This window comes from Cheilinus undulatus, linkage group 8, assembly GCF_018320785.1.
Source record: "Cheilinus undulatus linkage group 8, ASM1832078v1, whole genome shotgun sequence".
In the NCBI taxonomy this organism is placed as follows: Eukaryota; Metazoa; Chordata; class Actinopteri; order Labriformes; family Labridae; genus Cheilinus; species Cheilinus undulatus.
Window position 1 is genome coordinate 24759523 of NC_054872.1, and position 19144 is coordinate 24778666.

A 19144-nucleotide genomic window follows, 5' to 3' on the forward strand; every position below is an offset into this window, starting at 1 on the left:
AGTCAGATGGAAGCGTCACTTACTTTCCGTATAGCATGTGTGTTTTGATTTTGAGTCCTAATATAATTTCCTTCTTTCCTTAAATAAAAGACACCAGAGGACAGGACAGTGTGGGAAAAAAGGTGGGACCTTTTTATAGCATCTCGAGGTGTCAACCAGGGGAAATCATCTGAGCTCTGTCAGGAAAGAAACGTGTGTCAGCTCAGGACGGTGCAGGAAGCTGCTTGAGCTGACGTACGTGTTTGTGTGGAAATGACTTACAGAGGAGTTACTGTGTTTGCAGGCTTGGAAAGGACTCAAGAAGGAGGCGCGTGATAAACAAAAGCTTACAAGAAACGACAGTCAGAAGGCCACAAGGCTTTCTTCAGAATAAATTGTTATGTATAAATTACTGATAAAGTGTGAAGCTCTAGTTTCACTTTGTGCTTTTTGTACAGCCTCTCAGCGAAAAGCGAAGCAGAGTGTGATTGCAAAAGGTGCACAGCTTTGGAGGATACAACCATTTCCTCTCTTCTCTTGGCTGCATCCTGTCACAAGGTGCATCTTTGCGCTTTTGCTGGCACTGTTGTGTTTGTGTGTGAATTCTTCAGTCCAGATTTACACTGACGGGAACAAGGGAAGACATCTGGATGTGGACACTGACAGCATCTATTAATAACCCTCACAACAGGGCCAGAGTGACATCATCACAGGGCTGTTACAGTGATTTGTGCAGGAAGACAAACAGACATGAATAGGATCAAAGAGAAAAGTGCACAAAGGTGATCAAGGACAAAAGTTGCAGTGGTTTACCTTGGTTTTTATCTGCATGGCCTCTTTGTCAAATTCTTGTACACAAGCATTTTCTCAAAATCTCTGCTGTCCTTTTTAGCTAAAATTATCAAATGTTTCAACAGGAAAGAGTATGTTGATTGAATCAAGTGTGTCAGATGACATGACAGTTCTATTTCCTGTCCAAAATATGATATGAACTTGAATCTGTAGAAAACTTCTCTTAAAGCTGTATGATTTTGCAAAAAATAATACAAGTTTCACTGACCTTGTTTTGATGGCCTTATCTTGGGGAACGTTCTGCATAACCATGTCTAATCTATCATTTCTTTTACATTCTGACCCTTCGCCAGATCCGCCATGCTGCTGCTAATGTGCTAAGGGAATGCTGGCTGTTGCACCGCTCAAACCTAACAATAGGCAACCGCGGCGAGCACCGAAGACACCAGAGGGGCCTACTGGAGGCCATCAGAGTGTGAGTTACTGTCACACAAAAACAAAACTGTCATGCAGAGCCTGTGTGTGGGATGTACAGTGGTTTAGTTAGTGTGTGTTTTAGCGGTCATTAATCTTGAGTCAACAGGTTTGACCACAGTTTAAGATAGCAAATTAGGTTGTTTTGGCTCTTTAGTACAGACAGGGTGTGTTTGAAGAAGGGTCTGCCCTTTTGTCATACAAAATCCAGGCCATGTCTTTATGACAGGCTCATTAAATTACATTTTTTATTTCTTTAGAAGGGGCAAAATACACATAAGATTGTTACAGGATTAACAAATAGATGGCAACACAATGAAATCTTTCAACAAACAGAAAAAAGACAGATGCAGTGACCTTGACAAGAATGAAAGACATAAGATTTAAAAAATGCATAGGGTCCTCAGTAATTCACTTATCTCCAGAATGGAAAGGATTTTTTTAAATATGAGGGATAAAGACAATCAAGGGTTAATATTATCCCACTGTTCACTGGAACTAATTGCTTTCCATTTTAAAGCAACTTTATGTAGAAATTTGGTTCTGTATGTTTTGGCATCCACCCATGGTCTCTGAGTGTAACTGCAATGGTGTAAAACACACAGGGCTGTTACCCTACCCCATATAGACAACATGCATGGAGTGGGGAAACCATGTGGGTTGACATGGTACAGTAATTTTAAAAGATTTTGTGGAAACATGACTCTGCCAGCCAGCCTGTTTACAGACTGCTTTTCGTGTAGAGTAAATGTGTGTCATATTCGTGATCAATATAACGTGGCTGTTGTATTAAAAAATATAGAAAACCCTCTTTAATGTCAAAGAAGAGAAAACAGATTTCTACAAGGTATTGTCAGTGAAACAAAAAAATATGTAAGGTAAAATAAGTAATTGCATAAATATTCACCTCCTTTAAAGTGACTGATCTAATTCAACAGAGGCCCAGCCAACTGGTGGTAGTTGTCTCACAGTTAGTGAAATGGGGATCACCTGAGTGCAGTGAATGTGCCTCAAGTGATTGTAGTATAAAGACACCTGTGTCTGGAAGGTCCAGTCACTAGTTATTCAGTATTCCTGGTTACCATTACACCATGAAGACAAAAGAACACTGTGGACAGGCCAGGGGCACATATTATTCCTAGAAATGCCTAGAAAGTGTACTTTTGCTTTATATGTGACGTTTAAGGTTTGTGGTGATGCTTTTTTCCCAAAAGGAAATAACTTTTTATGACCAAAATAGTTCTTAATTCTGCTTCCAGTATAAAAACTTTAACCAACAGAAGGATTCAAGATATTTAAATGGCTGGCTTTTGCCAGTTTCGGGTATTAGTCCACAAACTGGTCATATATGGACAACAGAAACACAAATGCTTTTTGTCTTCCCATTCCTCACAACAAAATCTACATAATGGTGATTGTTAAATTTTGGAAATAGTGATTTCATATAAAATCCACGGCTGGACAATTCTGAAGTAGGAATTGATTGTTGTGTGATAAATTGCTTCCTGAATATATTTTCTGGATACCAAAATGTGCCAGATGGGACAGACTTTGTGGGAATGCAGGCCTCGCTCAGGAGATTATATCAGTAAAAGACCTAATTTCTTTTTATTATTGAGAGACAATTTTGACTGTTTTTAAGACATGCATAGAATTGTTTTTTGTAAATTACCTTTTTATTTATACTCTTTAATGATATACAGTATCATGCACATAATCTCTTAAAATCCTGTTTTAAATAAGTAAACTGTTACAATAAAAAGATTTTTCATCTGCTCTTCATTAAGTTTTGCCTCTTGTTATTGTGCCTGAGCTCTTCTTCTAAGAACAAGTGCTGTGCACCAGAAAGGAAGTCCAGAAGTGTGACTGTTTGGTTCATTATCCTGACAACAGGATCCTGCATGTGTGTGAGTGTGTGTTAGGCTCGGTAGAAGGGTTGTACTTCCTGCTTACACCGGGCATAACCACTAAAAATAAACACACTGTGGAAAGTAGGCGCAGGAGGAACCTCCACACTCTGTGATTAAGAGTAGTCCATTCATTTAATATCTTTAGAGAGTGGCTGCTGTATTGTAGAGATGGTAGCTATAATATTATTCATTTTAAACTTTTGTTGTGGTGCTCTTATTAGAGCATAATCAGTATGAGTTTGCATTGTCTTGCCTCTTTTGAAAAGAAATAATCTTGCTATAATCACCCTATGCCTGTGGAAAACATTTTGATAAATGTTATTAAAATGAAAATGTGTTTGAAAGTCTTCCAAATGTCTGAGATCTGCCCTATCTTTTTTCATGCACAGATTTCGACATTTACGCCTCAAGCAGAGAAAATTGAGAGATTACGTCAGTGAGATGGTTGACCTCCCGAAGGTAAAATGACAACTGTCACTTTAGCTCAATAACAGTTGAAGATGATGACAAAGAACTTCCTAATACACACACAGCATTTACAAAACACTTTACAGTAGGCTTTTTATTGTTTAAGAAGCTAGTTTGAAAAGTTTAATAAAGTTTTGGGGTACTTTTAGTAATGGTTAGCCAGGTTGAATAATACAGTACTGTGCAGAACTTTTAGGCATTTTCGAGCCAAAAATTAGCTAAACTGACAGACACACTGACACTTTATTAATCCCGAGGGAAATTAAAGGTATCCAGTAGCAGCTTACCTACATACCAAAAGTTAAATGGAAAAAATAAAATCAGAAAAATTGAAGGCCTTAGCAGATGAACACAAATCAGCCTATATAATTTACATTCAAAACACATTTTAGCTTGTGCAAGAACAAAAACTGTGCAAAAAGTAAGCAGTGTTTTATAGAGAAAAAATAAGATTTGAATATGTATACACTCTTGTCAGTATTTCTTATGTATATACAAGTCTGTGCATTGATAGTTTAGTTGCAAGATGTGCAAAGGGTGCAAAAATTCTGACTAGACATGATCAGAAATATAAAATGCAAGGATGTGGGCTGATTTACATGAGGTAGATGAAGATAGTTTACTAGTGCAAGTGTGCAAATGAGGTGAGGCATTTTACCACAGAGCCTTCTTACAGTATTTGAGCTACAGTTAATAAATACATTACTTAAATCATTTGAATATTGTAAATAGATTAAATAAGTATTAGTGCAGTTAAAAGAAGAAACAGCAGTGATTTATGTTACCGTTAATAAACTTAATACAAAAAGTAAGGCCATTTATGTTTGGCACGTTATTTCTTTGTTTTATCAGTGCTTCTTGGTAATAAATCTTATACCGTTGGAAAGCCTGTTTATTACCCTTTAAATGATGCCACATTTGTAAGGATCATGCATTTGTGGGATGAGAAGCAGAGCTGAGTATTTAGGTTGCCCCCATGAAAATGTGCCACATCTTCTCTGCCAATGCCAAACAGCTGATTCTGCCATTGACTCTTGTTTGTTGGTGGTGGATTGGATGACTGAAGTTTGAAGAAACAAGACATATCGACAATTTAACAATTTATTCATTTAACAAACAGGAGCCTCAGTAGCGTGTGGTAAAACCATACACAGCCACAACAGCCTGGCACCTCCTCCTCATGCTGATCACCAGCCTGGTCACACACTGCTGTGGGATGGCATCCCATTCTTCAGGTCAGGACTGCTGGCAGGCCATTCCATCCTCTCCACTCCCGAATTCTGGAGGTAGTCTCTGATAAACCCCGCTCTGTGGGGGCGAGTGTTGTCATCTTGGAGGATAGAGTTCTTGCTGACAGGGTGAGAAAAAAGTATTCTTGGGGTGTTGTCTTCTTGGGACGCCCACTTTGCGGCCTGTCTCTGACATTCCCCGTTATATGGAATTTGGCCTTCAGTTTGGAGATGGTACTAGGGTTCACTCCAAACAATGCCGCAACTTGGTTTTGCGGAACACCAGCTTGAAGTTGCCCAACCAACAGGCCCTATCCAGATCAGTCAAATGTGGCATGCCGATTCTTGAAGCAGACATCTACTGACCACTGTAGCAGGGCCCATGCTCACAGGTACTGCCAATCAGGCACCTGATTGGCAGCACCTGGGGGTACCAGAAGCTCAAACAAAGAGTCAATAGCAACAGCAAGATAAGCTGTTTCACATTGGCAGAGAAGATTTGGCACATTTTTCATGGCCGCAACCCACATACTCAGTTCTGCTGTTCATCCCACAAATGCATGATACTTACAAATGTGGCATCATTTAAAAGGATAATAAACAGGCTTTCCAACGGTATAAGATTTATTACCAAGAAGCATTGTTACAACAAAGAAATAATGTACCAAACACAAATTGCCTTACTTTTTGTTTTAAGTTCAGAGGTTTAGAAGTTAGGCATTTTACCCAAGTGATTTAAGTTAAAGTAAGTAGATTACTGAGGCTGAAGTAAGACATGCAATGGCTTGAAAGTCTAACCTTGCAAAGCAGATGGATCCGCCTGTTTCCATGTTTCTCACTAGCCAAACCATCTCGCAAAGCTCCCGTCTGAACAGTTTGGGCTAGAAAGGTGACAGGACGAATCAGCATCGAGGGGCAGTACTTTCGGGTGCGGCAGAGTCGTGACGTAAGAAAGCAGCGAGAAAGGGCCAGTGCTTCTGTGGCAGAAGAGATTAGCGTGGATGCTGCTAAAGTGTCCGTTTTATCAGAACTTGATGTAATTTCTTTGTTAGAAGAAGAACCAAGAACAGCAGTGAGTTGTTTTCTTTTCAAAAACAACAAAAGTTGTGTACTGATATGTCTATAGTCGACATGGTTCACATTATTCAGTTCTGTATGGAGTTTATTCCTTGGTAGCAAACGCTGTCTATCTGAGGTTTTCCAGATGGATGAGTTTCACACATCCATCTGGCATGTCAGGTTACTATAATGTACCATCAGGCCAGACTTCAGTGTTGGAAAAAAAACAAAATCTATCCTTTTTTTTTTTTTTTTTTTTTTTTTAAAGAAGCATTAATCTTTGATCTGGGATACAGTGGAAGTTTTCTTTGAATGCCCCAAAACCGCACCCACTTGTGGGAAAGACTCACCTACTGTTTAAAACTTTTACTATGTGACTATGAAGGGTTCATGTGGCTGCTCTATTGGACCTGTCCAGCCATACATTCTTAAGCCACTTGAACCAGAATCAGACTCTAAAGTTACCTAAAAACACTGATTTCAGTATTTATAGGGATTCTTACTACTATAATTGGCAGTGTGTCTGTCTTTGTTGATTTGCACACCACACCGTTGTTCCAATTGTCCTTGATACCTCTCAGAAGATTTCTTGGGTGTACTGGTTCTTAACTGGTGCCAATGTAAAATGCCAATATACTTTCTGGCGCAGCAGAGTCGTGACGTAAGCGAGCAGTGAGAAGAGGCCAGTGCATCTATGGTGGAAGAGATTAGCATGGATACTGCTAAAGCGCCAGTTTAATCAGAACTTGATGAAATTTCTTCATTGAAAGAAGAACAAAGAAAAGCAGTGGGTTGTTTTCTTTTCAGAAACGACGAAAGTCATGTACTGACATGTCTATAGTCGCCATGGTTCGCATTATGCAGTTCTGTATGGAGTTTATTCCTCGGCGCATACGCACCTCGGTAGCAGCGACATCATGTGTTTTGTTGCTCTGATTGGCCCGTAAAGATGTGACAGACCAAACGTTCATCCAATCACCCTCTGTGTTTTTTTTCAAAGGCTATGTCTTTTCCCAAACGCTGTCTATCAAAGGTAAAAACAAATCCATCTGGCGTGTCAGGTTATTGAAAGTCTGCATAAGGGCGCAGTCAGTCTGTTAAAAAATGGCAAAGCCCACACCTTATGGGCTGAAAAGGGGGTTGAAAAAGGGGGTGAGTAAGCATGGCCTAGGGCCTTGGTTCCTAACCTGCAGTCTGAGACCCTCTTTGGGGGATGCTAGAGATTTCAGGGGGGCATGAGGGCCTGTCTGCTCTTAAGTTATTGAAATTAGGTTCACTCAGGCTATCTAAAATCATGGCAAATTCCATATGAATGGTTTACACAAAGGTCTTTTGGTATAGCTATAGCAATTGCGTTTTGGCCTATTTTGTTTGACTTTAAACAATGAAAACAATTCAAATTGATTTTTATTTTTGACAGCAATAAGTCACTTTTTTTTGTGTGGGTCCTGGGAGCCGCAGCTCTACTTACACATTTAAATGGGGGGCTCAGTGGAAAAAAGATTGAAACCCACTGGTCTAGGGTATTTGCTATTCTTATAGATGAAATGGACAAGATCAGCAAGACCAGTGTATAGCTTTGTCCCTTGTGGGCACTGAAATCAGTACAGACCAAAAGGAGCTTCATGGGAGCTTTAAGATCAATACTTGCATATATATTTACAGTACATATATAAAGAAATAAGCCCTTCATTATTCAGGCTGACTTCAGACTTGGTAGGACGTCAAAGTAGAACATGCTGTGTGAAATTAAATATCTGACCAGTCATCTCAATTCAGTGCAACTGTTTCAAGAAAATTACAAGTTGCAGAGAGATAAAAAGCAGCAAAACACTGCAGAAGTTGGCAATTATGATGTGCTTTTCAGAGTCTCTCCCAGTGAGTTGGCTTGAAACATCACACACACACAATAAAACAATCTGTCTGTGAGTCAGTCCGTCAGTGAGAGACAGATTTTCCAAGTCTTTCCTATGAATCTGCAGCATCAACTTAAAATGTGTCTGCAGTAATTCCAGTAACACTAGACAGGTTTATGGCTGTATTTGGTCAGCCTTTCAGGGTTTTTTTTCCTTTGTTGTTTCAATAATCTTTCTATCTGCATTGCTCGTCTGTTTCCAACAGATGCAGATGATCATGTGTGACCTCAGTGCCAATTGGAATAACTCTTATCGGGAGCTGGAGCAGCGGATCCTCTCTATGGAGCAGAAGTTGGACGAGTTGAGTCGCTGCTTCCAGCAAACCTCTGAGCTGCTGTTTCATGTCCTACGTCACCGCAACCCTGAGATCAGGTAAACAGCAAGGCTTAGAACAACACCGTGCAGGATGTGGTAGAGCGTGGCTGCTGCGAAAAATAATCTATTCTTCCTTGATTTTTTTTTTTACAGGTGACATGGCTTCATACACTTTTAACAGAGACAAATACTTGTCTTTGGTGTTTTCATCTATAAGGGAGAAGGCAAATGCTCTCCACCCAGCGCTGCTCCAGACTGTTAACATGCTGAACCACTTGGAGGACTGGCATACCTACTAAAGATCTCATCTTCTGGCCCTGTGCTGACTGCACTGCACAATGACTCATAGCTGTAAAACTATACAGACAAAGTAAGCCCTCCAGTCTTCTTCTCAGTGGGAGGATCACAATGCATCTTGTTCGATTTGTGAGGGTGAACAAAGAAGTGAATTAATCTCAAACCAGGACTGTGGAGATTCTTATTTTAAATGCTATGTGTAAGGTTTCATTGATGGATTCCTTCACTGCCCTATTCCTGTGGAATAAGATGCATATTATTAACTTGTTAATTTTATTTTTCATCTTTCACAATATTTTACAGTGTTAATCAAATCAATGTTATGTATGGAGATCTAAAGGGGACATAGGCAGGAAAGAAAACGTTTCAGGTGCACACAGAAAACTATGTGGCAAATATTAGAAAGAGGTTATTGCACAGTATTATTTTCATTTAAAAAAATATGACAATAAATGTCAGCAACCTTTTACCCAGGGTGAGAGTGAATGATGCCGGGCCAACAAGAGTTTTTTTTTTTTCTGAATAAGTACATGTTTAGGATCTGTTTATGTGAAAAGGTGAGACTATGATGTTAGTCGTGGGCTGCATGATATTCAATATCTGTTATTTTTGCCGAACTGTGCACTTAAATCATCTGCATAGGCTGGCTACAAACTAGATGATCAGAGGTACATGGCAATTCAAAGCTTGTTACAACTGATTATATGTCAATGTTATTATTTTACTAGTCCAGATGGAGTCAGAGTCTCCCTGATTCAAAATCATGAATAAAACATGTCTGATGTATTTGATTCCAGGTTTAGCTGCCTTTGACAGAATACCTGCAATAGCCCAAGACAGTCTTGCTGCAGACCATTCATCTCTGACAGCCACTCTCACAGATCATTCATCTGAGACACTGTATATCTAAGAATAGAAATTCATGCTAAAACTTTAGAAATAAAATTAAACATCCTTTTAGGGTTTAGGGTTAAGTTAGGGGTTAGCATTTTTTAAAACCTGACCTGCAAAACATAATTACATTATCTTTGATAAAGCCGAGATTACAATCTGCTACAGGAAAAAGGCTCATCCTCCATGAAAACATACTAACCCAGCAAGAGTAGCTCATATTGCTGCGTAAGTTAGAAAGATAATGGAGCTACTTAGCTAACCTAGCTAAAGCTAAGCTCACAAAGCAGCTATGTAAGCGATGTAGATGATGTATCTACGTAGATACATTAGCTTTAGTTACATTTGCTGAAGCTCATGGTGCTAAAGTTACCTTAACTCTAGATGATGGTGCTATGTAGCTAAAATGGCTACTTGGTTAAGATAGCTAGCTAGTGTAGTTAAAGCTAGGTACACAAATCAGCTATCTAAGCTACATAGACACGTTATCTACGTAGCTACGTTAGCTGTAATTTCATTTGCTAAAGCTCACAATGCTAAAGCTTATTTAGCTCTAAATAACAGAGTAGCATAGCTAAGATAGTTACAAAACTAAAGCTAAGCTTACAAGGCAGCCTTTAAAGCTAAGTAGATACGTTATCTATGTAGCTAAATTAGCTTTAATTACATATGCTTGAGCTCACACTGCTAAAATTAACTTAGCTCTAGATAACGGAGCTACGTAGCCCAGATGCTACATTGCAAACATAGCTAAAGCTAAGCTCACAAAGCAGCTATGTAGATCTGATATCTACAAAGCTATGTTAGCTTTAGCTATATTTGCAAAAGTTCACTTTAATAAAGCTAACTTAGCTACATTGGCTTATGTAGAAACGTTAATTACGTAGCTAGCATAGCTATGCTAGCTTTACAAAGTTACAGCTAGCCACCATTCATGTAACCACCTCTGAAAGGTGTCAATACACAATTTAATCTTGGATTAGACTGATCTTTTTCTCTTTTTAATTTATGAAATGTTACATTGTCTTTAATGTTTGCAATGTGGTTACTGGTTATTTGATTATGATAAGAATTTTGTATTAAAAAGGAAATCTTACACTGGAAATATATTGTACCAGCAAAATTTGGCACTTCCTTTCTGAGATATACGTCTCAGATGAGCGGCCTGTACGAGTCACCATCACAGATGAACAGTCTGCATCCAGACCCCTCTAACCACAGCCAATAAGAGCGAGTAGAGCAGATGCCAACCTGAATACCTTTGTTCAGTAAATGACGTTGATAGTCTTTCATATTTGTTTTCCTCCTGAAGTAACATTTGACTGCGTGGGTTTCTGTGAGGTTCTGTGTTTGTAGAATCACCACTGTGAAGTCATAATTACTTTACTGTTTAAAATCTGGCCTTATGTCTGCAATCTCCCATGCTTCCTTAATTTGTTAAGATACTTCCATACTCGCCCAGCGAGAGGAGAGGAGAGGTATGTGTGTGTCACCAAGCAGAGAACAGGAGCTGTTTTATGCAGACGAAATAAAACCAAACAAAGAGCACCAACCAACATGATAACAAGCATTAATGAGCTAGCAGTAGCATGGCTTAGCAGTCACAAAGGTCTGTAAGTTATCATAATTAAACCCAATTTCCAAAAAATTGAGGCATTGTGAAAAAAGTAAATAAAACAGAAAGCAATGATGTACACATCTCATTAACCCATATTTTATTCACTATAGAACATAAATAACATATCAGCTGTTGAAACAGACATTTTACCATTTCATGAAAAATATTAGCTCATTTTTAGTTTGAGGGCAGCAACAATCTGAAAAAGTAGGGACAGGGCCATGTTTACCACTGTGTCGCTCCCCCTCTTTTGACAACAGTCTGTAAACATCTCGCAAGTAAGACCAGTTGCTGGAGTTTTGTGGGAGGAATGTTGTTCCATTCTTCAAGACCATGGCATTTCTAGATTGTGTTCCCATATTACTTCCTCTTTGAATGACTGAGCTTTAACTTGCTTGCACTTGCTATTCTTTGTGCTTCAACATACACCAGGGGTAGAAGTAATAGTAGTCTAACCACACTGTGAAATTACAAGCAAAAGTCTTTTGTTTTCAATACATCTGTAATATTATCAGTTTACAGTCAAACTTTTTAAAGTGCTAATAGTGCAATGCAGTGTTTACAAAGGGTTAAAGGGGGTTGACACAAGTCAGATCATAACATTTCAACCATGGATATGGCAATTATTAATGCACAACTGTCTCCACTTTGTAAAGCAAGCTCACAAGCTCTGTTGATTTAGGTAAAGGAAAGAAAATCCAGAAAAAAATCCTGTCTGACACTCCTGATGCCTTGTCATCTACCTCTTTCCTTGTTCCTCACTCAACTCAATGTGAGCAAAAGAGAGGTAAATAGGAATGGGAAAAAAAACAATTATGCCAAGTCATGTTACATCGCTTATCTGCTGTCAGGACTCTACAACAGAAATCAAGCAAAGATCAAGAAAATTTGTGTGTATTATATAGTTTCTGCCATTTCTTAGGATTAGCTTGACGGTCGTTTGCCATCTCTGTGAGCCATAGATACAATGCTGAAGTTTTAAGCATGTTTGGGCCAAAAACTGAGGATGCAATAAGGTGCAGATTTGGCAAGTAAGCTGCGTGAAGGCACTATCAGGCAGAAATGAGGACTGACACAAACCCAGTCATGCTCTGGACGTCCTTGCATGCTTCCAGAGGCATGAGAGAATAATTTGGTGGGGGAGAAAAGCAAATTCTACACATTAGAGCAGAGTTAGGTGCAGATGTGGCAGGTAAACTTGGCCTTGGCTACTGTCCTAGTGGGTGATAGGGTAGCCATGAGCCCCTGGTCATGCTGTGGAGGCCAGAAAGCACAAAAACTGCCAAAGGTGTCCGGGCGTATCACAAGGAAAGAAGAGGCCTGGACTAAAGAAATGTTGTTGAGCTTGACCTTAGCTGCCAATGACACAGGTGTATGTTGACATGTGTTGAACTTGACTCTGGCAGCCCCCCACTCCCCTATCCATCCCCAGGTTGTGACACATCTGGCCTGTGAGGAATCCTTAGTGCCCCACATGCCCAAAACCTCAGCACAGTATTGTATCTATGACTTTCACATGTGCATGCAAAACGTTCATATGTACACAAAAAAGATCTTCTACCTACCCTAGGCTGTTATCATGAACTGTAAAATCTTTACTATCAACATCAGAAATGTTCTCATGATCAGGCATAAGTTTCTGATGTGCACTTGTTTTTTTGAAAACCCATGTCCCCCAAGGGCCTCCATATTTATAAAAACCTCTTAAGTCTTCAGTTTCACAAGTAGATGTTTCAGCTAATGATTGCCAAGATGATTTTGCTATTATAATTTGTGAATATTATATAATGTCTAATGATTTGTCATTGCTTTGCTTTTTCCCTAACCCTGCCTGTTGAGTTATGAATGGAATTATGTGTCTTGATGCTCTGCATAGAGAAGAAACTAAAGATCATGTAAGTATTTTCAGTCAAAACTTTATTTCACGTTAGAAGTCCTCGGGTGTGAATGGTATATCAGCATAAATGCATGTCTGTATTTTCGTTTATTATCCACCAGTTTACACCTGTTCTGAAAATAACTGAGTGTGAGATGCCTGGTGATGATGTTTTTAGTAACCCAACAGCTCCATCTACTGGATACAAATTAAGAAGACTACCATTTTGAAGACAGTTGAAATTTAAGTCCTAAAGTCCAAAGACAACCATATAAAAGTCAGAGGCTATTTTCCACTTTAAAAGACTTCTCAATTGACCCAGGAGTAAAAATCTATATCAACTGTAGGGAAGCCAAATTTAAATAAAAAAATAAATCAATTAAAAATTAAAAAATAAAACAGGCCGCACTGTCATGAAAGCACTTTGTGAGACACAAAAGTGTGAAACTGGACTCTCTCTCCTCTGGAGGATAAACTGGAGCTTTTTATGGAAAATATAAAATATTTACATACAATGTCAAATGAGAAAATAGCTTTGACCTTGTTTGTTTTGTATTTTTGCACACAGTAAAAGAACTTCAACAGCTCTCTTGGACATGCTAATAATTAAAACCCATTAAGAACTGATGTCTGTTTATTTGGTTTTGTTGATGGTAATCCAAAACTTTAACAAACACAGGACAAATGTGATGACTCCTTTTTGACTTTACTTGATTTATAGTGCAGTGAGCAAAGTCAGAAAGGAGAATTTTAAACTTTGAATAAAGCAGAGATATGTTTGTCATTTTAAGCACTTTTTCAAAGATTTTGTTTTCATCCTGTTTTTAAGTTGGTGCCATATGAAAGCAGAAGGTCTAAAAAACAGTTGTCCACAGTCACATTTAAAAGGCATTCTGCATTTTCCTTTTACTTTACATTTCCATGTACGTCCAGAGCCTGACTTCTTCCTGGACTTGCCTTTTATGTGTCTGGCTAAAACTGTTGCTCCAATGAAAGTCTCTCCACAGCTCACACAGATATAGCTCATACTTTCTGCGTGCTGAACACAATGCCTCAGGAGGTGTAGACGGTGCTTGAAGCTTCTGCCACACTGGCATCGATGTAAGCGGCGGCCTTGGTGCAAGTAGCGGTGGGTGATGATGAGGGAAGGCTGTCGGAAGATGGCGCCACACTGCCTGCAAGTAAGAGGGGCTTTGGAGCGCCAGCCTGTGTTCATGCGTTTCAACAAAGCCATGTCCTTGCTGTCGTTTTCAAACATGGCTAAAATAGTGGGCGACTGTGGGGAGACTGGACCAGAGGCTGCAGGAGATGGAGCTGTGTCCGGTTGGAGTGCTGTGAGAGGAAGACTTTGACCAGTGTCACTTACAGCATGAGGTGGACCAGGGTGAAAGGAGGGGGTTGATCGGCTTGAAGCTGAAGCTTGGCCATCATAAAGCTTTCCATTTACAACCTGGTTGAAAGCATTCAGAGTGGCTGTCTGAGCTACTGGCATAACCTTCTTATCTGTCACAGGTGATGGCTTGAGAAGAACACACACTTTGGTACGCACCACTGACATGTGAACCCTGTTGACGTGGTTTTGTAAAGTTCTCTCAGAAGTGAAAAAAGATTTGCATATGTTACACACTTGTGGCATTGTCTCAGCACAAAACAGGACCAAAGGGGGTTTGCTTCTTTTGGGGCATCGGTGCTGACTGTACATGCTCTCATGGGAGAAAACTTGTCCACAGATGTTGCAGGAATACAAAGACATGTAATGTTCATTTAGCGACTTCTCAGTCATAAAAAACTCCTTACAAAGGAAACATTGATATTCCAGTCTCACACCACTGCAGTGCAGTAAATGCAGTTTAAGTGACCGAAAGGGGCCTCTGCCACAAGTTTCACAGATGGAGTTTTTATTTTTATTAAGGATAGCAGGGGTTGGTTTAGGTTGCAGATCATGAGAAGAGTCACTGGAGTCATCAGTTGAACTTGAGCCACTGTCAGATTCTGGATCATCTCTACAGTTTCCAACAGGTTTAGACCATTTCCTCCCTTTATCCTCTAGCTCTGAGCTACTTGAATCCATATCATCATCTTCACCCACTATATACTCCACACTGTTTCCAGATACCTCAGGCTTCATCCTGACTCTTTTTCGATGCCTCATCTCTGACAAAGACACATGCAGTATTGATTCTGTGCTTCAAAGTGTTGGCACTTGATTGTAAAAGTTGCCACTATTCTAATTTTTGAGCACAGAAATCAAAGAGGGAGCTTCTTGAAATTGCTCTGAGCCCTTGCCCTTGCAATGGGCCCCTGCATGATTATTCAGGTCCTACATGTCACTGACAGACTGCTGGCAAGTGTGCATTGTCCAGGAGTGAAAAGAGGGATGTGAGGTTTTGGGAAGTAGTCTTGCAGATGTGGAAGGAGGCTTTTATGCTGTAGCTTTTGTGAGTGTGAAATCCAGCATGCTATTGAGCTGATTTTTATTTTGCCACATTCCCAACATTTACCCTCTGGGTGTGCATTATTATTCTGCTTTTCTCCTCATCACTGCTCAAGTCTTCAGGCATAGGAAGCTGGTCAAGCTAAGCTCTGGGTGGTCTGCAATAAAGCAAAAGACAGAAACATTTAAGATGTATTTGAAAATCATATATTTGACAGAACATTAGACCCAAAGAGGATCCCCCTTTTTAAGACTTAAGGTACAGATATTCCCATACTACTTTTTAACCATAAGAAGGGCATCCTAAATGGCGTTTTTCATGTTCTGACCAGTGGGAGGGCATCCTCATTTGTCTCGTTTTGCCCACTTTACTGCATTTTGTCCCAATGAACCACTTTTTGAGGGCTCCCAAGAGGGTGTTGTATTAAATTTTGTCCAGTAGATGGGTACCCTAAAGTTGCTTTATTATGTTTCTAGTTTCATCTACCAATGGGGCATCAGAGTGGGTACTTAATCAGAATTCTTTGGAACATGACGACTCTTTGGAAATGACTGCACCTCCTGGCTGGCTGGCGTACTTCTGCACTACACAGGGCTTTATTGTAAGGATTGTGAAGTAGCTTTATTTGTTACATAGATATAAATCAGGATTTCGATAGACATGATGCATTCATCACCTGTTAGGAGAAAGCCTACATATTGCAGAGTACCACAAATTGAGAACATACTGTACAAAGGAAAGCAGACCACATGTAATATCCAACAGTTGTTTAAATAACATTTGTCAGTTTAAATAAATTGTAACTTGTTTTAATTACTTGTGAAAGAAAATGTGACCGTTAGCAAGAAGATCGAAAGTTATTCAAATGTCTGAAATCACTGCCCGAAGTTCCTCACAGGAGCTTTAACATGAATTCATTAAGTGCTGCCCTTAACCAGTCAACACTATTTTCCAGCTTTTCAGTCATCTGAAGCCGGCTGATGTTCAGGGGATTCTCACTGGTACCTTTCACTTTTGCAAACCTAAATTTAAAAAGACAGAAGTTTCTTGGTGATTTTGCTGTTATGTTAAAGGTACATATTATGCAAAATACTCTTTTTCAGGCTTTTCTAACAAAAATATGTGCCCCTGGCCTATCCACAATCCCCCCCAAGAATCAGAAAAATCCATTCCCTACCCCCTCTGTTCTCAGATTTTCCCCTCATGATGTCATGTGGGGAGTGAGCACCGCCCCTAGGTTTGGTTGGCCCTCCCCACGTGGAAGAAAGTTCTAAACTTAGCACAAAAAGTAAAGAAATGTGTATTCGGTAGAGCATTTCTTTGTTATAACTTATAACAATTCTTCTTGGCAATAAATCTTATACTATTTGAAAGACTCTTTTTTCCCCCTTTAAAATTGTGCCTAACTTTTAAGGAACATGCATTTGTGGGATGAAAAGAAGAGCTGCAAATGTGGGTTGTGCCCATAAAAATGTACGAAATCTTCTCTGCCAATTTTAAACATATCTTGCTGTTGCTATTAATTCTTGTTCAACCTCACTTCTTGCTTTCCAGTGTGACAAAGCCCCTATCTGGGGGAAAACAAGCCCTTGTCTTAAACAATAAAAGCCATAATTTAAGGCATGTTTTGTTCTTCTCTAATGATGAAAGAGAGTCAATGAATAGTTCTGTGTCTTTGGCTGAGAGCAGAGACGACTACAGCAGGCAAATTTAGACCAGTGATGTGTTCTTAATGACTTTCAGCTAGGATTTGCTCTGTAACAGCAATAGATGTATGCTGTTTGCCTGTTAACAGCTTTTTTTCCACACATAAACTAACTTATTAACCACATTTAAGTGTTAAGATCCAACACACATAAGGTTTGTGATGACAGTTTCTGACATCTCCACTCACAAGATGGGCCTGGTTGTCCAGTTGACTGAGGGAGCCTGAACCCACACTCATGTACATGTATAATTTTGTGTATTTCATATTGTTACGATGCAAGTATTTTTTCATAAATGGCCTACAATATATGTTTATCTCACTGGCCATTGGATTTTGGCTCTCAATAACCATTTGACTGTACAGTTTTCATATTTTAAGCTTTTATATCCATTATGAACCAATCTTCTCCATTGACTGGTGTTCACTTTTATGGAATACATTCCCCCAGAAAAGGGAGGGGCTGGCATTGTTTGTTCGATTGCTCTTATCCATCATCGCGCTGACAATCAGGTGCCAGTCAGCACCTGTGAGAGCGGGCCCTGCTACAGTGGTCAGTAAGTGTCTGCTCCAAGAATCAGCAAGCAAAGTTTGAATGATAGGGCCTGTGCAATAGGGCAATAGCTGGTGTTTCACAAAACCAAGTTGTGGCATTTTTTGGAGTGAGCTCTAGCACCATCTCCAAACTGAAGGTCAAGTTTCATGTAATGAGGGATGTCAGAGAAGGGCCACGAAGGGCATCCCAAGAAAATGACGCTCTGAGAAGACCGTTTCCTCACCCTGTCAGCACTTAGGAACTGTAGGCTGTCTTCTACAGATTTGCAGTCAAGGTATGCAGGACAATAAGGCTAACGGGTCTCTGCTCAGACAATCAGGAACAGACTAAACACAGTCAATCTCCACAGGGCTGTCAGGGGCCCTGCCATGACTGCATTTAACCAGTGGCAATCCCATATCTCCACAGTCTGGGATGGAACTCCTTTCTCCAAGATGACATTGCTTGCCCCTACAGAGCGAAGTTTATCAGAGACTACCTCCAGAATTTGGGAGTGGAGAGGATGGAATGGCCCGCCAGCAGTCCTGAACATAGCCCCATTGAACACTTGTGGGATCAGCTTGGGCTTGCTGTTCATGCCAGAGTGACCAACATAACCGCATTGGCTGACTTGCGACAAATGCTGGTTGAAGAATGGGATGCCATCCCACAGCAGTGTGTGACCAGGCTGGTGACCAGCAGGAGGAGGAGGTGCCAGGCTGTTATGGCTGTGCATGACTCTTCAACACGCTACTGAAGCACCTGTTTGTTAAATGAATAACTTTTTAAATTGCCATCATGTGTTGTTTCTTTAGATTTCAATCACCAAATCCACCAAACAAAACCAGACAAGAGTCAATGGCAGAATACGTCGTTTGGCATTGGCTGAGAAGATATGGCTAATTTTTCATGAGCAAAACCCAAATACCCAGCTCTGCAGCTCATCCCACACATGCATGATCCTTACAAATATGACACCGTTTGAAAGGGAAATAACAAGACTTTTCAACGCTATAAGATTTAATGTCAAAGAAATCTACCAAACACCAAACACTCCTTACTTTCTGTGCTAGGTTTACGCCGAAATATGTGGTAGATTCAGAATATGCATACATATAAAGTACTTTGGTCTGTCTTAAACATTTTATGATGATGGCTTATTTTTTAAACAAGCACACATCACTAAAGTAACCGTTTTAGTGATGAACATTGCTTTTAAGTCTTGTAATGACAGCAATACATAACATTTTACCTACATTACCAACATTCACCTACCTTTTCCACAAGAATTGCCGCACGTAGGCCAAAATTATTTGCTGCCTCCAAATTACAAGACGGTTGTTGTCCCATGTCGGCTACAATGCATCATTTAAAAACAAATAGCTAGCTAACTTGTACATGACGTTAATAAACTGAGTGTTTGGTCTCATGACGGCCACTTTCCGGGGTCTGTCTGAAACACACCCACTTCTCAGATAGCGAGAATATATAAACGATACAGAAAATTTCCAAAAAAAACCCATAAATATCCTTAAGGTTTCACATTTTAAGATGTTATCATGTTAGTGATGGCGTCAACCCTGTATCAGTTTTCAACGGAAATGATTTGCCTACATCTCCCGGAATGCAAGGTGGTCCCTCGCTC

At 39.8% G+C, this 19144-nt stretch overlaps 2 protein-coding genes across 3 annotated transcripts in view; one reads left to right on the forward strand and one right to left on the reverse strand.

Annotated features, from left to right (window-relative positions):
* The window catches only part of kcnn4 (potassium intermediate/small conductance calcium-activated channel, subfamily N, member 4), a 36863-nt gene extending 25778 nt beyond the window's left edge, over nt 1-11085 (forward strand). For both annotated transcript variants that reach the window (XM_041793356.1, XM_041793357.1), the window contains 4 exons: nt 1125-1246; nt 3545-3614; nt 8033-8199; nt 8296-11085. In XM_041793356.1, coding sequence (XP_041649290.1) covers nt 1125-1246; nt 3545-3614; nt 8033-8199; nt 8296-8299 — 363 coding nt within the window. In that variant the 3' untranslated portion in view covers nt 8300-11085. The remainder of the gene's footprint in view (nt 1-1124; nt 1247-3544; nt 3615-8032; nt 8200-8295) is intronic.
* A 49-nt stretch (nt 11086-11134) lies between these two features.
* On the reverse strand, nt 11135-19099 carry si:dkey-79d12.4 (zinc finger protein 91). The gene is made up of 2 exons (XM_041793359.1): nt 18775-19099; nt 11135-15416 (listed from the first exon to the last, which is right to left on the reverse strand). The coding sequence occupies exon 2, from the start codon at nt 14974-14976 to the stop codon at nt 13606-13608; it is 1371 nt and encodes a 456-aa protein (XP_041649293.1). The 5' UTR covers nt 14977-15416; nt 18775-19099; the 3' UTR covers nt 11135-13605.
* Nucleotides 19100-19144: the final 45 nt, after the last annotated feature.

What these genes read in the sequence shown, in the direction of transcription:
- si:dkey-79d12.4 (XM_041793359.1), bottom strand. Translation starts at nt 14,976, where the DNA reads ATGAGGCATCGAAAAAGAGTCAGGATGAAGCCTGAGGTATCTGGAAAC.